The following is a 23,536-nucleotide window of genomic DNA, read 5'->3' as shown; positions in this document are numbered from 1 at the left end:
TCTGTTGGAGGTCATTTCCCTCTCTGAAAGCACCAGCAAAGAGACAACAAGCATGCATACATTGAAACAAAGAAGAGCACAGCCCCAGACCAGTCTTTTACCCTTTCTCAGCCACCCTGTTCAGGAGGTAACCAGGACTAGCACTGTATCCAGGCTCTAGGAGCCTCCACAGACTGACTGGTGAGTGACATGCTCCCACACTCCAGAATGAAAGATCTGGGCAAAGCCAGCAGCCTGCAAACCAGGTCAAGCTCTTCACCCTTTCTACCCAAAGGAGGAATTTCCTAAAAATACATGTCCTGACATACCACTGAGCCACATGGCACAGCGAGTGCAATCCTATTTTCAGCCTGCTCTGCAGGGTGACATAGCTAGTTACACCTCCTTCCAAAAACAGCACATCAGCAGTGTAGCACTTGCTGGTGGACCATCAGCACAGTCTCGGTGCTCTCCACTGGAATTCCCCAGCGGGTGATTGAAGCTCATTGTATGGAAGGCTGTGGTGGCAGGGAGCATCCCCAGTCATGCAGAGGGAAATCGGGACAGCTGCCCTCTGCCTGTCAGTGCAACAACAGTACCCTGTAATCTCACACAGCTGGGCTGTGGGCTGGGCTGGAGATAACCACCAAAATTAATTCTAATCTGACCCAAAGAGAAGTTCGCCTGATGGATATGATGCCTGTCCAGCACATATCTTTTGCATCTCCACCAAGAAGGACAACAGTAGAGCAGCATTTGGCTTTTGGAGATGATTGGTAGTCTCCTTCCAAACCATAGCTGGTTAGCAAATTCTGTTTTCCCAACTCTGAAGCTTATTGCAGAATCCCAGGAATGTTCCTGTGCTTCAGATATCCCAAAATAACTGCTCTAAGCTCTCTTTAGGGAAAAGCAATCCTCAGAGCAGCCTCTTAACTCAAATTTTTGTGTTGAAGCAGCTGAGCTTGAGGGAGAGAACTTGGCTTTGCCTCTAGTCACTGGCTCCCAGAGGAAAAATGAGCATTTTGGATGTTCACGTTGATAAGTTTGTGTGTCAGCTCGCTCACTGTCCACGGAATTGCAAACACTTTGTTCTCATTTCTGTTTGCTGCAGAAACCTCCCTCCCCCACTGCCATCCTCCCAGTAAATCCATTAGTTAGCTGGCAGCTTCTGTAGCCCAGCCATCAGAGCGAATCCCTGGCAGTGGCAGTGCATCAGGATCAGGGCTCCTGAGCACCAGTCAGGAGCTGACAGAGTTGTTTTGCTGGTCTGTTGCCCGTTCTCTTCCTCTGCAGTTACCAGGCTTCCTTCCTCCTTCCAGAGGAGCCAGTGAAGCCATCACAAACAAGGTGGTAAGTGATTCCCTGCCACCAAGCCATCAGTTAGACACTCTGAGTGGCCATTTCCTCTCCTGGGGGAGCACTGCAGTTCCCATATCAGGGAAAGGCAGGGCCTGCTGGGGCATTTGGGGTCGCTGGAAGGAGCAAATCTGATCCAGTGCACAGCGCAGAGATTTCAGTCCATTAGTGGGAGGGCTGGTGCTCTGCTTCTCAGAGATGGATTATCTGTGTTTCTAGGGAATCTGTAGCTTCTGTTTATCTGTGCCAATCACTTGCTTTCCTCTGTTATGGTAAGTTATTCTCCATGTCCCTGAGGTGCTCATTATCACATTATTCAGGCTCTGTTTATATAACTTTAGAAACCACAGTAAAATCCTGCAAGACAGAATTCCCCATCTCTTCTCCAAAATGTGTGTAACACCTTATAAGAGAAGAGCCCAATACACTTCTTAAACCCATTGAGATCCTGGGGTGGTTCAGTCATCTCTGGAGAGTAAAACTTGCATCCTGGTCTGAAGACATTATTGTGATCTTAACCTTCAGCAGATGCTTCTCAACTGAGCTCCAGCCTATTCTTCCAGGTGATTACTAGCTTTAGTTATGGTTTCCTATACACAGGCATTGAGATAACACTGCAGATTTACTAAGCAGTATTGTCCTCCTGTTGTGCTTTTCTCCAAGATCAAATGAAAGCCTAGAAACTGTAGTATTCAGGTTGGTCTGCAGCTGAACTCATAAATGGTATTTCAGAAAGTGCTCAGGGAGCTGTCAGAAGGGAGGAGGCTTAGAATGACTATCCCCTTTATACTTCAACCTTCAAAAACTATTTTTTCATAAACAAGGAAGCCTGTTACAGTTAGTTCAAATTCTGTGCTATTTAGGCTGCTTTTTATCACAGGACAGGACAGAGTCATAGACTGTAGTAATACAGTAAATAAGGCAGTGTGTTGTAGCACAATAGCAGAGTGTGCTGCCTCCTGGTACGTAAGACACAGCTGCACAAACAGGGGCGTGGGAACTAGCAAGACTTCCAGGTTTTCAGTAAGCTGTCCCAATACACACCAAGCTGGCCACAGTCAAGAGAAGGAAGCAGAATTCCCTTCTTGCCAAACAAATGGGAAACATAAAGACATCAGAGCTCTCCAGTGTTGCTGGAGCTTCCGTTTACACTAATGTTATGTGCAGTATTTATCAAGTCTTTACCTTCTCAAGGAGTTTCTTCATTCAGTCTCTTTTGGGCATGTAACAGAAAATGCAAACTGTAATTCAGCAAAATCTCTTTGTACATGGAGGTTCGTGATTTAGGAGAGACTCTGTGTTAAGAGACAATAAGGAAACATACTCCTTGTGGGATCAGAGGCACTGGAGCAGAATCTGGAGGCACTGGCTGGACCTCAGCATTGTGTTCCTGCCCAGCTCGCTGTGATTCCCAGCAGCTCAGCTAAGCTTAGCGCTCAGCTGCGATACTGCACAGCTCCGGCTGTAGTTGTGTGGAGGATATCATTAATCACATGCTATCCCAGAGACTGCCAGTAGTGGAAAACGAAGCAAATTAAGATATTTTAAATACCTCAGCTCTCCTTTCATAAGACATCTGCTGTAATCTACATTGGCATGCTGCGTGCTTCTGTCAGTGTGTCTTCACTGCACTGTGCCCCTCCTCAGTACCATAGCAAATGCAACACTTGCTCTGGCCTTAAGTTCTGTGGGGCTGAGACTCAGAGACCCTCGGCAGAGCTTTAAGCTGTTGTCTGTGAGAACCTGTTCATGACTCATACATTCAGACAAGATGTACTCTGTATGTTAGGGGAAGATAACATGCATGGGAAATGTGCGCGTCAGCCCCTTCTTTGTCGCAAAACAGTGCTTTAAAAACTGGGGAAAGTTCCAGCATTGGCACTGGGGGGATACCTAAGAAAACAGAAGTTCCCTATTCCTCAGCCACAACACACTGTGGACAGTCAGATTAATTGTGTGTCCAATTCTTAAGCCTAGACATTCCCCAGATATCTGCAGCAACATCTTGTTAGGTGCAACAAAACATAGGCACCTGCTTACTGTCAAAATAAAGGCAGAGTTTTTACCCCCCTAGGGCAACATTTGCTAGAAGTTAGCATGTACTCCTGGGCACAAGAGAGGCAAGTTCTCAAGCCTCCTTAGTCTGAGAACACTTAAACCTATTCTGCTTCCCAAAGCTTGTCCCTTGACTCTGTCCCTGCTGTCGGAATTGTTCCTGAGTAATGACAAATTATTCAATGTGAAAAGTATTAGCAGCCAGTGGAGCACAGCTACTGCTTTCTAGTTGAGTGTTTTAGCCAGCAGGTTACCTGCCACTCTTCAACATCCTGCATGTGTGTTACATGCCTTCTCTCTCTTTGCTGATGGTTATCAGTTTCAGTTCTGCACAGATTTTGAAATACTTGAATGTATTTAGGCTGAATGTCACTAATTTCAACAAGGTTTTCTGCCAGAGAAGCCAGTACAGTGCATAGCAGAATTGGGACCTTATAAATTATATTATAAATTATGTGTTCTAAATTGTTATTTATGATTAGGTGGGACCTTCTTTTGGTTTATATCTTTGCAGACAATGCCATGAGCCTGAGTCATAGTTGAATCTCCTGTGTTCTCTATTGCAGCATTACTGTGACAACTGCTAAGATCAGAGCTGGGAGAAATCCTTACTTCCCTAGGAAAGGAGCCTGTGAAACTAATACTGGATTTAGTTACTCTCAGATATGTGGTTGAGGCATCCTGTTAGGTTTCCTTGCTTCCTGCTTCATCTCCATGTAAGTCTCAGCAAAGGCAGAACTGTCTAGAGAATATTCAGCATGCAGCAAACGATTCTGCTTTGCGTGAAGCTTAAGTGACGACAATCCAACAAGGCAGAAAAACTCTTCATTCTCCCTAGGCTTGTATGAGCCTCCCTGTGAAGAAATCAGAGCCTCCTGGCTTGAAATGCTGCCTTAGGGTTTGCTTTTTATGTCAATAAATGTTTTATCACGTTTAAACTTCCAACACGGTAAAAATATCTCTGCTAACATTTGATGAACTCAAATAGAGGCAGCAGTGTGAGAGGAGAGGGCAGTGTGCAGCGCAGCACAGTGCTTCCCTTCTGCAGGGCAGGGGGGGCTGTGGCCTCACAGGGGACCTGGCCGAGATGCTGCCTTTGCAATTTACTCACTGCCTTGGAAAACACATTGGCAAGCTAAGGGAGGGGATGTCCCTCTCTTCACCACTTTTGGTCTTGTCTTTCTTTTGCTTCTTTCTGTGCAAGCGCTGCCTCACTGTGATTGATAAAGCATATCCATGTGCCCAGGTCTCTGATGGGCTTAAGTTGTCACTGTTTTCACACTCAGGTAGTCTGTCTCTCCTGTGCCTCCTTGCTGTCTCATTTCTTCCTTTCCACTCTTCTGTAGCACATGAAGAGGCTGCAGTGAAATTTAAACAACAAAGGCAAGGCTTCCTTTTGGTGCCTGCAGCACTAGAGCTGAGCCTACTGAGCTAAAACCCACAAGCAGTGCTCAAGTGCTGCAAATTGTGATGCAATCTCAGGTTTTTTGCTTCTCCCAGCATTTGCCAGTTCCCCCCTATCTGTTCCTTCTTCTCTCCTTTCCACATTCTGTGTTTTGCAGTGGCCCTGCCTGCCTTCCCTCTCCTCCCTTCTCCTTCCCCTCCTCTGCTTTATCAAATGCAGCATTTCAGTGTCGCTGACTGACAGGGGATGCAGCAGCTTGGGCAGAGGTGATGGAGGGGGGAAGGAAGAGGAGGAGAAGCTGCTCTCAACAAAGGAGAGAGAGAGCAGAAACACTGTCAGACAAGCTTTCTCCCAGAATTAAATCCCAGTCATCCTTTGTTAGGACAACAAATTAAGATGTGGTCTCTAACTCAGTTCAGTGAGAGGACCCTGATTGCTCCCTGTACTCCTACAGTGCCTTTTCAGAAAACAGAGCTCAGATGTATAGCTCAGGTTCACCACAACATGGACTGAATCAGCAAAATGGGTGATTAGCTACCCCCACGCTACCAGGCACTGCGTGGCTAAGTGACAGCACAACAAAAACTCACTTCACTGCTCACAGCTAAAAAAAAAATCCTGGTTCTTCAGAGATGGAAAGGTCGTGAATGTAGGGGGAAAGAATCGCAGAGCAATTGGCTACTTATATGTCTTTCTTTATTCTAGGAGACCTAGGATTTCCAGGGTTAATCTTCACCATTTTCCAGAAGGACACTGGTATTTCATGGTTTATGCAACAGATTTTGCTTACAACTTATTCTGATTGCTAAATAATTACAGGAGCTTGTGTTGCCCTGTAGCAGTGCGGATTTTTCTGTTGCATGAGACTGTTATCACCAAATGCCAAATGCATCCTGAAAGGCTTTTTGTAGGGTTCTGCTGAATAAGCACACTTAGGAACGATCACTTTTCTGCAGCATGCCCTGTTTTTGCCAGCTGCTGATTACCCTCCTACTCACCACAAGTGACATGTCCACATTACAGATTGGACTAGACAGTAAGGATACTGTATTTACCTTGAAATTAATTTAAAAATGCACTTAAGGAAGCCCAGCAGCAAAACCTGATTCATTCTGGAAACTTCTTGGGGTATTCAGACAATAATAGCAGAAATATTCTGCTAAATAGAGACAAGCATCAGAGATAACCTCACTTTGGAATTAGTCTCATAAAAAGACAGTGAGAATTTGCATTTAATGTAATTTAATGTGATTATTAAAATCCATTTGTAAAGGATAGAGTCTAGTCCACCTATACAGATTCTCCAAACATGAGATGACCTTGCAAATACAAGAAAAAGCAACCTTCCAGGAATGAAATGAAATGTTTTTCTGGACATCTCTTTCCAATATAAGCCCTAAAGGAAAGAACAAGCTAATATGTGCCACCTATCTGGAATGAGGCAACTCCCTGCAGCTCATCAGGTGTTTGAACTAAACATTTGCAAAGGAAGTTTTGATTTTCATTACTAAAAATAAACTCCAGCTTGTACGTGAGGCTTATTTTGTAGTCTTCCATAATGTCTTTCCTGCATATTTTCTGGGAATTTTATGAGCTAGCAGTTAAAGAGGTTTTGTCAAACTCAAAGGAAATAAAGGCACAGGTAGAAATTTCACAGCCTTCTAAAAGTGGCGCTTCAAGTGTGGTTTACGCTCACTTTATTAGTGAAAATTGAACATGTCACTTTTTTTCTCATCTAACTTAAATTGAAATATGGCTCTCCTATTCTAAAACAAAAATAGCCTCACACAAGTATCAGTTACTAAGTATCACATCACTGAAGGCAGGAGAGTCCAGTCCAGTGTCACCATAGACGTGGTTTAGGTTTTGTTTGTTTTGCCTGCAGACGAGGTCAAAATTACCTTTGAAAAAGCTTCCCATAGGCACCCTCTGTTCCCTGAAATTAAAAGCCATCAATTCATGAGTCCAGCTGTCAGCATAAGGCACACTAAATCAGCAGACCAGATTCTGTGTCCCCTTCGTACCCTGCTGCACTGTCCCGGTCTCGCTGTGCCGCAGCCTTTCACCTCGGCTGAGCTGCTGCCAGAGCTCCCAGCGCCTGCCTTGTACTCTGCCCTCACCTCTGCCTTTGCTTACAACACCCGAGCTGCATCTTCAGACCTTGAGCAGAAGCCAAATTCATTGGTGGAGGCTGCCCTCAGACCGTCTGGAGTGAGCGAGTGACTGAGTGAATTCCCATTCCAGCGCTGTGCAGCTGCAGTAGTGCAAGCAGGACATGAAATGCCTGTGTGTGGCTGACATGCCCGCAGGAGTTTGAAGGAAAAATTTGCATTTAATGTAATTTAATGTGATTATTCCCACTCACCTTTTGATTTGGTTTGGGAATTTTTTACTATTTATAATTCGTTTGAGCTTAAAAATAAGCCTGTCCTCATTGCTCCTTAGAGTCTGACTCAGTAGCAACACCACTGACAGAGAGGGCCATACTTAGAGGTATTTGTCATCTTTGGGAGGAAAATCACTGGGCAAAACCAGAAGTGCCAGTGCTAGCCAGGAGGTGGCAGAGGAGTCAGGCTACCTTGTACAACAGTTTCTGCATTGTTTTGGCAAAAAGACAAATAGAAACTGAGGAAAGACAACAAAACCCAGTCCCACCCTCTATCTTCAGGAATAAGAGGCTGAAACCCTTAATCACATTCCTGCTTGTATTTATACTAATTGCTCATCTTCCTGAGATCTGACTTTATGAAATTATGCATGCACACCAAGCAGATGAGTTTCCATAGAAACTCAGGAGCTGAACTTTCATTAGAAAAATCTTTAAAAAAAAAAATCTTCCAGATAAAAATGCAAATTGCCTGTCAGTGGGTGGCTTTCTGAATTTAGGTATATTTTTTTTTCTTTTGCACTGTAGGCAGATTCCAACTGGACCTACATAGCAACAACATGCAGGCATTGTTTATAGCAAGCCAGACTCCATGGGGAAATGAGAAATTCAGTAGCAAGGAGAAGCTCTCAAGTGCAAATACCTCAGAGAAACAAAAACTCAAGTGCTCAGTGCTGCATCTTCCTGAGGCTTGAGGTTTGTGCAGTCTCCAGCTCTCAAAATGCTTGTGGTTTGCAAGGAGCAGTGTGGGGAGGAGGGGAGAGAGGAAATGCAAAGCCAGAACCTCTCCTGCACACAGAATTAATGATGTTCAACCTGTCCTTTAAACATCAGCAGCATGTTTGTGCCGCTTCAGCTAAGCCTCGCTTAAAGGCTGACACCATCTGTCACAGCTCACTCTGGGCAAAGGAGTCGGTCTCAGTGCTGGGGCTGGGGAGCGTTGGCAGACCTGGGTTGGCCAAACCCCAACCTGCAATTGGGCTGAGGCCTGGAGCCCAGGGCCATGTGCCCATGCTGCATTGAAGTCCAGATGTGTGCAGGAAGATGGCATGGGGTTGTTCCTCATCAGATAGGGGAAGCAGGATGGTCGCATGCCCAGGAAAGGTGAGGGACCTGGGCTGCATTTGGCACCAGCATTTGTAAGCAAGGAGGAGGTGAAAATCTCAAACTCCTTTAGCAAATGTTTCCTCCAAAAACATAGCAGTTTTTCGCTTGCACGGTATCATGCAGCATCAACAGGAGGCCTTCCCTGGCTTTGGGGAGCTTGGAATAGCTCTCTCTGAGGGTTCACAGATGTTATCACAGCTAAACTGGCAAGCTTGAAAGCACTGAATGCCAAAGAGGAGATTTTCAGTTGAGCTGCGCTTCCCGATGGGCATCTGCCCCCGGTGTGCCTGGCAGCTGGGTGTGCAGAACACAGTGCTGCTGCCGGCCTCAAGCACAGGCACAGCAAACACTGGGGAGCTACGGCAGGGAAGCCACACCAGGCTCTGGTTCCTGACCAGCAAGGGTGCTGGGGCATGCAAGGGAGCTGAGCTGCACGAGCAGTTTACGATGAGGTGGATTTCACTGCAGCATTGTTGAGAGGCGCGAGATGTCAGGCGGGCAGGGAATTCCCCTCCTCGTTGGAGAAGGATGACAGGCAGCAGCTGCACGGGCTCGCTGGCTCCTGTGCCTCCAGGGCCAGCAGCCCTCTGAGAGCACTGAGAGGCTCCATGCTGCTGTGTCTGGATGAGGACAGTGCTGGGTCCGCGGCCACCAGAGAGCACAATCGGCTCTGCTCGGTCAGCACAACAGGAAGAGATTTTAGGAACAGTGGGTTTGTGGTCAAGTACAGACTTGAGCTGAGATAGCTCCTGTCTGTTCTTGGCTCAGCAGCAGATTTGCTATGGCCACACTACTTGCCCTTTCCATGTCTCATTATCCCTGTCAAGCGGGTGACTCAAATTATAATTGCACAAATTCCTTCCAGTCTGTCATTACGTGCATGCAGTCATCTCCAGGCAGTTACCTCCAGGGGAACCAGCCTCTCCCACCGGGGGAACCTCTGTGCCACCTATGCCTGATCGCGAGGGGATTGCAAGATCAGACCCTGTTGACTTGTCATTTTCCTACATAGAGAGGAACCTAAAGAAAAAACACCCCCAGTGCATCTCTGAAGGATCAGATTTGATACTCAGTTGATTATTCAGGTCAAAGTTATGGACAGGAAAGAGGCAGTGAAGCTTTTCATAGCGCCGCCAATATTTGATTAAATGGGTATTTCTTAATTTTTCTCTCAGGCAAATTAACATATTTCTGTAGGTTTTAGTACTATCACCGGTCTCGAGGACGCTGAGGCACCCCGTGTTTAATGGTACTTTTGTAAACGCAGAAAAAACAAAACAAGAAAAATCTTCACCATTTCTGAAAGCATCACCATTCTTTCATCAGAAATTTACTTGGGTTCTAGTTGTGAGAGATTTCAGGTTTCTTACATCTTTCCATGTGCACTAAAGGCAATTAGACAGATTAAAGATAAAGCTAATGCTTTTCCTTATATATATGCATCCACCTACTACAGTGTCCCAGGAAAAGCATGAAGTCAGGCAGTCATCTCACTTGCCAACATTTCCATGGGTGAGTGCAGGTGGAGGCCATGCTGAGCTTGGTAGGTGACATGGCAGTGCTGGCTGCTTCTTCCAGAGGCCACACCTGGATGAAGCTGGGGGAAGGTTCGTCCTGGTGTGTGCACCTTCAGGAGGAAGCAGAGACATGCCATGGATAGGTTGTGGCCTGAAAAACCCATCTGACCATCTGTGCTCAGTGTGGTTGGCTGCTGTGTAATTAACAGGGAGCCTGGCTCATTAGGTGCTTTGTGGGTTCAGACACATCCATGAGAGCCCTATAGGAAAACATGTTCTTCCTAACACTTCTTTCATCCTCCCATTCCTTCCAGATGGTTACACCCACTTGTGTCTTTTCTTACCCTAAGGACAGCTTTTTAAACAAGGTTCCTCCATCCTTCTCCTCCCCCACACTGCTTTAGGATCTACATTGAAGTGCAGGAGGACAGAGCTGTTACATCCCATGCTGTTACATACAGCCTGCTCATAGAAGGCCAGAAGGAGACCACATCCCTCTGCCCCATTTGTTGAGAAGAAGGATCTCTGTGGTCAGGATGTAGGAGATGAGAGACTTTACCTCAGCCTCAGCTGGGTGTTGCAGATGTGCAGGAAGGAATTCAGATACTGGCTGTAGTCAAACCTGCGTATATTTTCTAGGCAATGAGAGAGGGATATTTAATGGGCCTGTAATCTTTCTTCTGTATAGCACTAGTAAATGCTCTCCCAGTAACACACAGCAGAAGCACTTGCAGAGCTGAATCTGAATCTGCTTTAAAAAAATATATTTTCATAATTACTTTTTAAAGTATACATCACTATCAAAAAACACAGAACTTAACAACTGATCACTTTTATTCTTCAGAAATGAGTGGAGATGCCCCCTCCATAGGACTCCTGTGCCTGCACTCACAGGGCACCTTGGTGGGAGCTTGGGGTGCTCCGTTTCTTCCTCTCTTCTGCACTGTTGTTAACTGCTCATCACTTGTTTGTTGACAGGGCCTGGTGCTGAGCAGACTTGGGCGGAGGGAACTGGCCCAGAAAGTCCTCAGAGATGCCATCCGGATCCAGACCACCAGTCACATTGCCTGGAACAGCCTTGGAGAGGTCTTGCAAGCTCAGGGGAAAAATGAAGCAGCCATCGAATGTTTCCTTACTGCCCTGGACCTTGAATCCAGCAGTCCTGTTGTTCCATTCACTGTCATACCCAGGGAGCTCTGAAGCTTTTCCCTGCAGCTAAGCACTTTGATTGCATGGGCAGACACCAAAAGGAGACAAACAAAGAGAAAGCCCAACAGAAAAGTGCCATTCTAACCTGGAACTGGGCTGAGTAATTCCAGGACGGGGCTCAGGTCTATAGGCTTAGCTTAGACAAGCCAAACTGTAGAAGAATTTGCAACAGGCAGAAACAGAAAATGCCTTTTTTCTTCACAGGTGCCTGGCTACCCTCCTGTTCAAGTTAATAGAAAAGGCTTATTTCAAAGTATTGGTTCAAGGTGACTGTCGAAAGATTGTGCTAGGGTACAGCTGTTCAAAGCACTTGCACCTTTCAGTGTTCATTGAAGATAAAACCCCCAAGCCCTGAGTTAAAGCCCAGACCTGCTCTAAATAGGAGTAAATTCACCATCTTACTTGTTGTATTTAAATATGCAGCTGTCTCCCCACAGATCTGACAGGACAAGAATGACAATTGCACCAAATAGACATGCAATATATGCTGTTTACAAAATTATTTCATCTATTTTGATAATCCTTTTTCCTGCCTTGCTTTTATATACTGTATATGCTCACTATATTTAGTGTAGCAATTACCTAGACCAATTTAAATTAAAAATACTTTTTAAAAAATAAAGCTGCTATTGCAGTATAATTCACAAAAGCAGAAAGACCAAAGACTGAATCAGTTCACACTTGAACTAGTATTAAAAAACATATCTCCACTTACATATTTGTTGAAAGGCCTTACATGAAGTAAGTAATTATAAGCTCTGAGCTTCATTCTTATTAATCACCTATTGCATCAGTTTAGTGAGAAATATAGTGTTTACCAGTATATAATGACTGAACTCTGTGCTCTACTGCATTACCATTCCTGGCACAAAACATTTTCATATTCTTTTTTTGATGATGCAAAAGAAGGCAGCAGTCTTTAAAGGGAAAGTGTGCTGAAGGAAGTATGTGTGTATATGAATTGCTTCTTCCTTAAAACTACATGTTTGGATTGTCCATAGAATTTTCACATTAGAGGTACGGAGTTGGGCCTTCGGTGGCATCATTTTGCGTCTCCTGTCAGATGTAATAGTGAGGAGCTTCTGATCCACACAGCCTCCCCATGGCTGGCACAGCAGGGAGGGGACGCAGCTGGCACAGCTCCTGCTGAGCTGCTCCTCAGCTCTGCGTGACCTCCCCAGGGCCTTGGCAATGCGGTGGAGCTGGACCGTGCTGTCTCACAAGAGCCAGCCCTGTCCAGACCAGTCCCAAGGTAAAGTTGATGCAGAAATTTGCTGCACTTTTCTACCAAAAAAAAATTTAAAAATAAATTAAAAAAAAAAAAAAGTTTGGGGCTTTGCACCCATTTTTGTCCAGAGAAGATTTGTGACTATTTCATAAGTAAGTTTGCACTAAAGCACACTTTGTACTATAGTTCTGCCCAGGATTGTGATCCACAACTAGTTCACTCTGGAAATAATAATAATATCCTCAGGCAATAAATAAGATGGGGTTACAGAGCCTGAGGCTCTGGCAGCAGACTTGAAGTCAGCGTTGTTTACAGTTATTTGGAAATCTGCAGGCTAATGGAGAGCTGGGCCCTTGTGCTGCTCCCAGCCCACACCATCGGAGAACTCCCGCCCCCAGCCTCCCCTGAAGTTGCCTGCACACTGCTCTCAGGTTCCTCACAGCAGCCTGGTGCACTCCCAGGCCAATATTTTTAATTTTTCCCTTTAAATGATGCAGATGCAATAACCCAGCTTATCTTTTCACTGAGAGATTCCAGGTCTGATCTAGGCTGATTTCACTCCAGGTGAAAGCAGCTCAGCGGTGAAAGGTGCTCAGCCCATGAGTTCTCTGGCTTTCCAGTGCCACACAGGCACCCAAAATGGACTTTTTTAGGCCAGGGACAGGTTTCCAAGGAGACAGTGCTCCCTGGCTGCATTTCTTGTTTGCAATAGCGCCTGCAGCAGAAGAAGGAGTAGATGTTAAAGTACCAGAATTAAAGGAGTTTCATGAAGACAAAAAGATGCAGCTGAGACACGTTTTGCTGTGAAGGATGCTATGAAGTTGGCTCACTCTGCACTGCTGGGGTGGAAGAGGGAAGGGGAGGGGGAGAGATGCTGTTGTTGACATAATATGTAAATTGTTAGCCAGGTGTTTTAAACCCAGTTCCACAGTCAGATGCTATCTGACAATAGACTTAAGCAGAGATTAGATAGATAGATAGATAGATAGATAGATAGATAGATAGATACTCTGGTGTTTGTTCTGCTCCACAGTTCCCAGGGTGGGAGTGAACCTTGCGTGTAAGACACAAGAGTCCGTGTGGTCACACATCGCTGCTCCGTTGTGCAATGTGTATTTGCAGAGCACTGCCATAGTAACTCCTGTGTACTGGGCAGCTATTTGAGTACGAGCTGCACATCCACCTCTGCCACTGGGGAGTTGCTTCAAGAGGTCTATAACGTAGCTGGTCTGTGACCTGGCAGGAGGCTCCCTGTTTCCCAGCAGCAGGTGAAAAGCAAACACTCACAGATCCATTTGCTTCTGCGCATGTCACTTGTAAACAGCCACCAGCCTGTCACGTTTGTTGCAATCAGGCAAACTTCATCCTGATGGTAATCAAACTTGCCACAGCACTCATCTTCCTGGAAGAGGAGCAGACATTCATGATACTTGGAGTGCATCAACAAGTCCTATGTTGCCAGGGTGGTCCCATCTTGTGTGCATTAATGAGTGTTACTGGCATTGGAATCTCAGTCCTAAGAGCCTCTGCTCTGTGTGTGGCAGGAGGGATGTACATTAGTAAAGGCCATTATCAACAGGAATCAGAGGGGTATGGTACCCTCTGGTACCAGCTCACCACACCACAGCTCCTGCAACAATTGCAGACAAAGTGCTTTGCATGCAGAGGATGCAAAGTACCTCTTGGCTAGAAGGGTATTGTATTGGCTTGAAATGCTCTGTACTATTCAGGAAAGAGAGTAGTTGTTGCAGACTTAGAAGTACTTCAGGGGTAAATCTCCAGCTATATTTGTTAATTGTGCTCACCAAAACAGAAGTCTTCCCAAACTCACATGCTACCTCTTTCACTCAGCATGGATTTTGTTCACACTTCCAGATGCAGAAAAATAAAGACAACTGCTTCAGAGAAGCCTAGGTATTGTAATATTTATTTAGATAGTAGTGTTGATGAATCTGATAGACTTACTTCCCTGAGCTCAATGGTATGTGTGGCAGGGAGCTTGACACACTTAAAGCTCAGGGTTTGAGATACAAGAGCACAAGATTTACATCCCATCTCTTATACGATTATTACAGATCATAAGTAATGGAAGTTTGGGCAACAGTAACTTCAGAGAACCAATTCTGCAAGTTTTAGCACTGACTTGAGTCTTAATAGAGTTTTCTCATTCATTAGTTTTGAAAGAGGAAGATAAAAAGCCCACATCATTGCCTAAAGTACCATGTTCCTCTTGTTCCACCACAAGGTTCTTTTCCATTTTTTTTTTGACAGAATGCATGCAAAAAGAAAAAATAATTACCTTCTATTTTCCTGTTGTGAAGTAAAGGAGTAGTATGTGCCGTTGCCTTTGACCAACAAGGAGGATTGTATATTGTAAGAAAAATGCCTCTGCCTCCAGAGGAAGGGAACAGGCCAGGGAACAGTTCCCCTCCCCGCCTTATCCCGTGTAAAGTGTCATTAGCACCCCTGGAGCAGCTGGTTATGAGCATTCCCCCAGCTGAGGGTCTGCCCACCCTTGTACTCGCTCCATACAGGGAGCAGAGTGGAGCTGCAGACTCCTGCGCCTCGCAAGGACCCTGTCCGTTTCCATTGGTAACAGTTCGTGCTACTGATTATCACAGTGCTTCAGAAGTGCTAATTATCTTTTCTTGGTAATGACTAATAAATCCAAATGGAGAACAGTCCTGGAGGGTGTTTACTTTAAAATTCACTGGCTGGGTACCAAAGCAGGCACAGCACTGGCTGCTGCAGTTTGAATTACAGTTATTTTGTCCAAAAAATGTTCCGTTTTCAGAGAGTCTTGGTAAAGAATGAGTTTTGCTAGTTTTTATTTCTTGTTAATGACAGCAGAGTGGGAAACAATCCTTTTTAGTGAAAAGACATCACTGCCATGATCTTTTTTTCAGCCAAACCAACAGAGATTTGATAGTTGCAGTTCAGCCTACAAGAGGAAGGCTACCCAAAGCAACTGTGCTGCAGCAATAATTCCCTCTGACTCAATTGTATTACAGGCATATTTGACAATTAAGCAACGGTCATGTGGAGCTGAGGCGCCTCTCCCTCCTTATTTGGCTGAGGGGAGCTGCTCTGTGCGCAGGGGGACAGCTGTGGCACACATCTGGGTGCTCGTCAGCGCTGCCCTGGCGCCTGCCACCTGCAGGGTGGCTGCTGCCACCAGCCCGGCAGGTCTTGGTTGCCGGCGCCCCATCACTTGTGCTGGTTCAGTCACCTCAGACTGCTCCCTAAGCCTGGCTCCAAGGGACGGTTTCCTTTCTGCTGAGTTGTTGTTCAGTGCTGCAGGGTATCACTGTATGATCAGATAGAAGGTTGTTTTCCCAGAAAGGGAAAGCTGAATTGTCCATCCATCAGTGATGTTGGCAGGAAGGGAGGTAGCCATTGACCCAGCAGTTGCCAAGATGGTTCCTCCAACTTTGCTTCTAATGAACTGGCTTGTGCCTTCAGCTCCAGCAAACCAAATATTAAAAGATCCAGCTTGTTTTCCTACAGAAACACATGCCAGCCAGTGGCTGTGTCATTATCCCACTGATGGGGATGCAATGCTGCACCACTGCGTAGCAGCCCATGATGATGGAAGTGAAGAACCTCCCTGAGCCAGTGCACAGGGACGTGCTCCACTTCTGCACATCCAAGCATGTCCTACATGCCACTGATACTGTTGTCACGGGTGTCAGAATCAGTTTTCCATGTAACTTAACTTTTTTTGTCATTGTAAGATAATTCCACCGAATTTAATAAAATTGACCCTGTGGAAAACAAAAAATGCTCCTTATATTTCCTGCTAATTTTATTCATGCCACGGATGCTTCAATCATTATGAAATGTCCAGTTGTTATATTAACTGGAACCCAGTGTGCCTAGTAGTTACCAGTCAAAAAGGGTATTTTGGCCTACACTCTGTAGTTCATGGGAAAAACGAGAGTGAGCATGCAAGCAGCGTGCCTTCAGAGAGGAACAGAGCCAGGAAAATGGAGCCATGTAGCTTCATATGTTTGGATTTGTGGAGATTTAAGCAAGCATCATGCTTTTCTTGTGCTTCATCCAGTAAAAATAAACAAAGGTAGTGTGAGAAACTAACATCGAGGTAATATGCAAATTCTGTACTGTCAAGTTTAGGGACTCACCTTACTTTGGCCACAATGCCATTAATCATCTTTTTGCTACAAACAGTTATTCTTGTGGTTATTTGGAAATAAAATGCCTCCATTCAAGAGCTTGCAGAACATTCTGTGCATTTACACATTAATCTTTAGGGCAGGTTTCAAGAGGGCCTCCTTAAAAAGTCCGTCCTTTAGTTTCATACTCAAATGAGATTAAGGATGAGGTTTTTGAAGAACATTTCTTCGTAACTGCGGCTTCTTTGGTTTATGAGTGTACTCAGCATAGCTCAAGCAGAACGAGGTTCCTCTGTGACAATAACAGATTTAAGTCCTTCAGCTGCTCATACGGCCTTAAAAATTGAAAATTGAAGAGAATAAAATACTGGCTCTGGTTTTTTCCCCACCTTTCTCTTGATACAGATAGGGAGCAAAACACTGGTGTGAGGGGTGGAGGGAGAAAGCTGCCATGGCCCTTCCAAGCAGGAGCCCAACTGGAGGCCTACAGCTGAACCCCAGCGAAAGCTGGAAAATTTCTTTTTTCAGTCCCCTTTGAGGGAGACCACTCATCTTTGCTGGTACCTAATGCTGGTACATTGCCTGGTACCCTCTCTGCATCACACAGACGTTTAATATTCCCTCTCTGTTTAAATGGGAAGGAAATAAGCCTTTTTGCCCCTCATTTTTGCTGGAAGGAACTCCAGTCAGTTTGGGAGCTCCACCTTTAATATAGAATCACTTCTTCCCTTTCAGAGAACCAAGTCACATTTCAGTGATAATTTTGACATGATACTCTTGAAAGGTCATTAAGAATAATTTCATAAACTTTAATAATTTATTATATATTTTGTATAATTTTAATAATTTATTCATACCTCCACTTCTTTCTGCACCAGAATGTTCAGATACATATAATATATTTCTGCTCCATGTGAGGTCCAGATATTTAGCAGTTCCTGATATTTAGCAGTCCCATAAACTTCCCAAGAAAAGAGATGAGAAGCATCACTTCTTCCCAGATGCTCTCTTCCATGACAGTCTGGCTATCAAATTTTTGTGGAGTCACCAAAACCCCAGTGTTTACTTTGTCCTTAACCACATCCCTCAGGAAATGTCACATCCCAGTCAGACGTGCCTGAACCAGTCTTTGCAACAAAGGAAAAATAACCTCGTGCTCTTTAAAGACTGGTGTTAGAGAAAATAGACTTGGGCAACACTGGTTTATTGCGTTGCCATTAGCAGCCACGAGACCATTTAAGTGAGCTGTGGCTGTCAAGCCAGTTTCCTGTGGTGTGTTGTCTCCAAAACAAAGAGCAACATCCCACAGCTGAAACATCCCCACCTATCCATCAGCTGAAGGGCAAGATTCAAAGGCTTTCTCAGTGCCCCAACTTTAGCACGTGTTAAAGAGTGGGAGGAAAAAATCCTTGCAGGTCATGTCAAAGATGCAACTTTCAGGTACGATCCCATTTAGAGCTGATGTAGCTGCTGTGATCATCTGGTTAACTGAGGAGAAGAAACAGGTAGGCAGAATATCTGAATTTTATACAGCAAAAAATCAAGCATTGCAACATGGCCTAAAAAAGCAAAAGAGCAATAAAAACCGTAAAACGGGAAATGTTTTCCTTACTGAGGAGCTCTCACAGAGGCAAAGCCCAGCTTCACCAACTTATCTGACAGAAACAGGCAAAAACCTCAGTCTGTGAGAGTAAAACTCTCTGAACCCCAATTCTGCCTCTAGCCTGCCCCAGAGACCCCAGTCCAGCCAGAGAGCACAGGACCCAGACCCCTCCACGGCATGCTTAGGGCAAATGTCAGTTCTGTGCCTCTCAAACAGCATGGTCCTCAAAGCAAACACTTGATTACATTATGCATGACAAGTCAAACATCTTTTTTTATAATGCAGTTGTTTATGATATTGTAACTATGTCTGGAAACCAGGATGTTTGTGAATGAATCAGCAATAATTATCCCTGTATTTTCTTGTCCAGTGAGAGGGGCTGACACACAGTCCAGGTTTGAAGTGCTGGGTATTGTTTCAAAAGGATGGGAGTTAAGGATATAGTGATTTTCTGGTCAGTGGAGGTTCGAGGTGATTTTGTGCTCAGTGTAAATGGCATTGTCTGGCAGACACAATTAGCAAATGAAGCGCTGCCTCACCAGAGGCTTTGCAGCCTCTGAGTCTCTTCTTCCAGGCTGACAACAAACAGAAATTTGAGATGGTATCTCGGGTTTCCAAAACAGGAAGCTGCTAAATCCAGCAAGAGAGCAATTCATTTCCACTTATAATGATGCTGCTTTTAAATCTCCTTTGAGGATACTGAAGTGTTCTCCGAAGGGTAGCAGGGGAGGTATTTCATCCCCATTTTTCACCAGATGAAAGACCAACTCTGCCAGGAGGGGAGCAGAAAGAGGGATGTTTTTCTGTGCAGAACTGGTAGCTTCACTGTGACTCAGGCTCTGTTCCTTTCTGCAGTCAGCCTCCCACCCCTGACTACCCTACCCGAGTCACAGCACGGTGCAGCCCTCCTTCAAACCCCCTTTGCTTTCAAGCAAGGTCTCTTTCTGTGGAGGAGGAGTTAATGGAAGCTTCCACTCACTTGTTATGTTAATGCACTATAAATGACTTCTATAAATCATCAGAGTGACCCACATTAGGCACATCTTGGTGCAATTACAAGGTACAGACATGTTCACATGTTCCTTGGACACCAGGTTCCTCTGGACAAGTGGTCCAGGTCTGGCCTTGGAGTAGTGCTGTGCCAAGCAGATGAGTTATCACAACCAAAGTTTTTTTTGTTTTTTTTTTTAGTTTGTTTGTTTGTTTGTTTGTTTGTTTGTTTGTTTGTTTTGGGTTTTTTTGCTTTTCTCTGTTCTCCCATCATCCCCTCTTGGGTACTTGCAAAGTCCTTTCTGTTCAGCTGGCTAACAGAGAATAAATAAGCTGAAAAAAAATAAAATTATTTCAAGGTACATTCCGAAGAAAAACTTCTGAGATTTTCAACTAAGAGCTTTAAAAAGCTTCCAGTTAAACAAAACATCCTTCTGACAGAACTCCTCAAGCAGTATCTCCAGTAATTCAGATTTATATGACCAGAAGTTTTGAAAGAATTGCCAGAAGGAAGAGCATTTTGAAATACAACTTCAAGATGTTTAATCCTGAAACAATCAACACAGAACATTTAAGGTTTTCTTTTTGTCCTGCAGCCAAGAACTATTCATCAAAGTTATCTCAAGTTTTATGTGTGGCTTCAGTTTTCTGGAACTTTACTTTACAGCAAATGCCATGCTTGCAAGAGTTGAGAAGTGTTTTCCAGTTCCACTTTTTGTTCTCCTACATGTCTAATGCTGAAGTTCCTGGTGTGAAAGCATTCTCAAGTGCTTCTGCACACCATTACCAAGCACTACATCCACTGTCCAGCAAGCACAGGTGGTTTCCTGGATAATAGGACCAACTGCTGAGTAAACATCAGCCTGTGCTGCTCTGCACACCTGTGCACACAAGCTGGGATTGGCCCCGCTGAAATAAATAGAGGCCAGTCCCAAAAAGTTTCGGAAATCACACCTCTGCAATGCCAGTGATGGTGATTAAAATCTGCAGCTGTTTTTTTCTGGGTAGAAATTGGTTCTGAAATAGTCTGGGTCCTGCTACCCAAAACAAGTGCACTTTTACATGCAGCAAAGCCCAGCCAAGTTCTGTGGGTGCAGCACTGGCAGCTCCCCTGTGCTGAGGCAGTGGGAAGTGAAGCTGAGCACCTCACACAGGCTGAGCACAACCTGCAGGTGGAATTTCATATAAAGACATTTCTGTGTACACCTGCTTCCATGTCATCTCTCACTTGGTCACTACACAGTGCTCAACAGCAGCCTACTATAGAAATTTTCAGCTTTGTGTGATCCCCAGGAACTTTCGATGAGATGTCTACATCTGTAAGATTCACTAACACAAATTCCTGCATAGGATATGACCTTTCCACAAAAGACATGTTCAGGGTCTCGTACTAGTTGGCCACAGACACCCCTGGGATCTGTAGCTCACAGCCTGAAGACTGGGGACTTGAAAGTTTTCTCTGAGATTCTATTAGAGCTTCTTAATTAAAAGACCTCTTTGGGGACCTGAATTGAATTGGAAACCATGGTGATCACTTAGGTCAATCACGCAGAGAGATGATTGCATTTGGGAGAATGAGGTGGAAGATGGTAATGTGTGCAAGTTGAAGAGATTTAAGGGGGAAAAAAGACCCCCCAAACATCTGCAAAAATGAGGAGCATGAATCATTTGCAATAGAACAGTTAGAGGATTTGTCATATAGGGCTCACCATTCACTACTCTAATTCACTGAATTAGAGACTAACAGCTGTCTGGTTTACTGCATTGAAAATTATATTCAATTTTTATCTCTCTGAGCATTTGATCAATGGACTTGACAGTCTGTCCATTTTCTCAGACCTGTGTATGCACATTTTCACTCATGCTAATAACTGTACCAGGAAAACCAAAATGCTGAGAGCTGTGCTTCCATCATCCCACATGACAGAAACATGTTACCAACCTAAAACGAAACCAGAAATTTTCACCCTCATCCAGTGGGTCCTGTAACTTCAATATGCAAAACCTAATGTATCAAGAAATGCTCAATATCCAGCAAGTGCTTTTGTTCAAAAATTGAATTTCACTCTTACAGTTAGAAAATACTCATTTGTGACCAGATCATGTTGATAAGATTATCAGTTATGTCAGTTAAAATATAACTAAAACAAAGTTATTTTTTGTTTCAACTTACAAAGTAGTGTACTCTAGCTCCAGGACAATGAAGTTGCTTTCAAAATCAGAGCAGTTTTAGTTTCACTGGAAAGAATTGTTTTAAAATTCACTGGCTTTTCTTACAAAAATGACAACATACCTCTCATCAACTTTAGCATCACCTTCTCCCTTTGCTCGTCTAGTATAAAAATCTAAATAGTTACAAAGGATGTTCCTTTTGTCAGTCTCCACCAGAAATACATAACCTTGCTTCACTTGTCTTTGCAAATTAATGTGTTTAGACCAGGACCTTTTATAGACTCGACACTTCAGTTGTTCAGTCCTTGTGTGAAATGCTTTGCATTGCTCTTGAGAAATGTTACAGCCCCAACACACAGGGTTAACCTCTTGTAACTTCCAGCAATAAATAAGAACCTTCATGTAATTCCTAGGAGACTGGAGGCTGTTGATCCATAATCTATCTTGCATTATCTGTTGCTTATGAGCTGGTTCCTTTTCTAAAGTGGATGTGAAACACCAGAACACAGAGGCTGCAGGAGTTCAGATTTCCTCTCTCCATCACGTTGATTCCTCTCCCTGCCACCTTCCAGGTCTCCTACTTACTTTGCAGGAGTTTCTGGAACACCTTCCACATCCACACTCCTTCTCCTGCTGGCAGCCATTCCATACTGAATCAACAATGTGCAAAGGGTAAAGCAGTAGCTGCTGATGTGCAGAAGCAGGAAACTTTTTTTTTTCCTTTCCTTTTTTTAAAAAAAATCCCACTTCTTTCTTACTCCACAGTTAACTGCAAGACTCAGATGTGCTGCCAGCTGGAGCAGATGCCTCTCTGGGACCAAACTGCAGCCTGCCCCCTTTTGCACTCACTTCCAAGGCTTGCAACATGTAAGGAGGCTGGAGTTTCAGTCAGGTTAATATTGCTTGCCAGCTCATTTCAGAATGCCATGGCTTGTATGATAGGTGTAATTATTCCAAGTAGCCTTATGCTGGAGCTTTCCCCTCAAGGCCAAAGTTTTATTCTATTTGTATTAATGTCACCTGGAAGCTCCCAGTGGAAGTGAGGAATCTTTGTTCCCTACTGACTCAGCCTGCAGGGTTATAATTGTAGCTGTATAGGATACAAGGATGATGCGGCACACACACAGTATCAGCAAGGGTAGAAACAACTTCACACCACAGAAGCAGGATCCAACCCCAAACCACAACAAGATTTAAGGAATAACAGATCTGCTCCAATCCACATCAGCATCACCACCTGCTTTCATTTCCATAGTATGTCCCTGAAATAAGGCTACACACTTAAAACCCACTGAACCAAATTTTTCCATTGCCTTCATTCCATAGTGCTGTATGTCTATGCAGTCAGAAACACGATGGCAAGTGAGTCACCCTGATAGGCATCTGCAACAGCTTCTCCTCACTTACCTGGGAACTCTACCATTGTAGATGAGCCACAGGATGAGTCAGCAGTCAGGTTACCGAGGTCACTTGAAATTTTCACTGACTAATCGTTCGCTCCTTTTATCACAAAAATACTGTGTAAAGCCTCCACAAAGCTTTGAGACTGAAAATATCTACAGGTACAGGTCTCTGCACACACAGCTTCCTGCAGCCAAGCACTTCTGTGTGGGTTACTCTGTACCCAGCATGCTATTCCTGAGACATCCTGTTTTTTGCTACTTGTGAAATTACTAGAGTTGCCCTGTTCCTGCTAGCAGCCTTCCCGACAGAAACATGCGCATGTTGAGCATTGTTTTTCTAACTGAAGCAGACCTTTTGCCAAAAAGTTAGTCTGATATTTTCCTTCATCTCCATTTGCTGTTGGAGAAATATTTTCCACGGCAGAACGAGCCACTGAGCCCAGAGGACAAAAACTGATAAAGGCTATTCAGAGAAGCCTTCCGCTTGCAATTAACATTTGCCCATGGAAACCAAAGCTTTTTATTGCTTTCCTTTTCCTCCTCTGAAGGAGTTTAGCCCTGTATTGCCTAGTTTTGCTTTCAAAAGTCTTTGAACAGGGTGACACCTCCATACTCTTCTGTGCATGGACACAGAAGTACAGAATGAAACCTCACTTTTTGTTTTCAATATAATTAGTATATTTATAGGAAACTTCTGTGCTGTATGTTAATTTTCAAATCTGAAGCATGTTTTCAGACAACACAGAGATATTATTTCAAAATAAAGCAAGGGCATTAATAAACACGGTACCAGGAAATCCACAAAGGTTAAGTGATTTTCTACAGAGTAATTCATTCTCCTAATGAGTTTGCTGCAAACAGTGCTCTCTGCAAGCAGTTACTGCCTATGTATCTTTAATTTTTGTGTTTATATAATTCATGGTAGTGCAAAATAAATTTCTATGTGAAGTGTCCTAATAGATCAAGTGAGGCTATAATATTCTTCCAGAGCTT

At 44.2% G+C, this 23,536-nt stretch overlaps 1 protein-coding gene across 2 annotated transcripts in view; it reads left to right on the top strand.

Moving 5' to 3' along the window:
• The window catches only part of TTC7A (tetratricopeptide repeat domain 7A), a 166,179-nt gene extending 155,163 nt beyond the window's left edge, over positions 1 to 11,016 (top strand). For both annotated transcript variants that reach the window (XM_062490355.1, XM_062490354.1), the window contains one exon: positions 10,784 to 11,016. In XM_062490355.1, the coding sequence (XP_062346339.1) occupies positions 10,784 to 11,005 (222 nt within the window). In that variant the 3' untranslated portion in view covers positions 11,006 to 11,016. The remainder of the gene's footprint in view (positions 1 to 10,783) is intronic.
• Positions 11,017 to 23,536: the final 12,520 nt, after the last annotated feature.

The sequence above is a fragment of the Cinclus cinclus genome, chromosome 3 (genome assembly GCF_963662255.1).
Source record: "Cinclus cinclus chromosome 3, bCinCin1.1, whole genome shotgun sequence".
Lineage (NCBI taxonomy): Eukaryota > Metazoa > Chordata > Aves > Passeriformes > Cinclidae > Cinclus > Cinclus cinclus.
The sequence above is the reverse complement of the archived record's forward strand: the minus strand, read 5'-3'. Positions and strand labels throughout refer to the sequence as shown.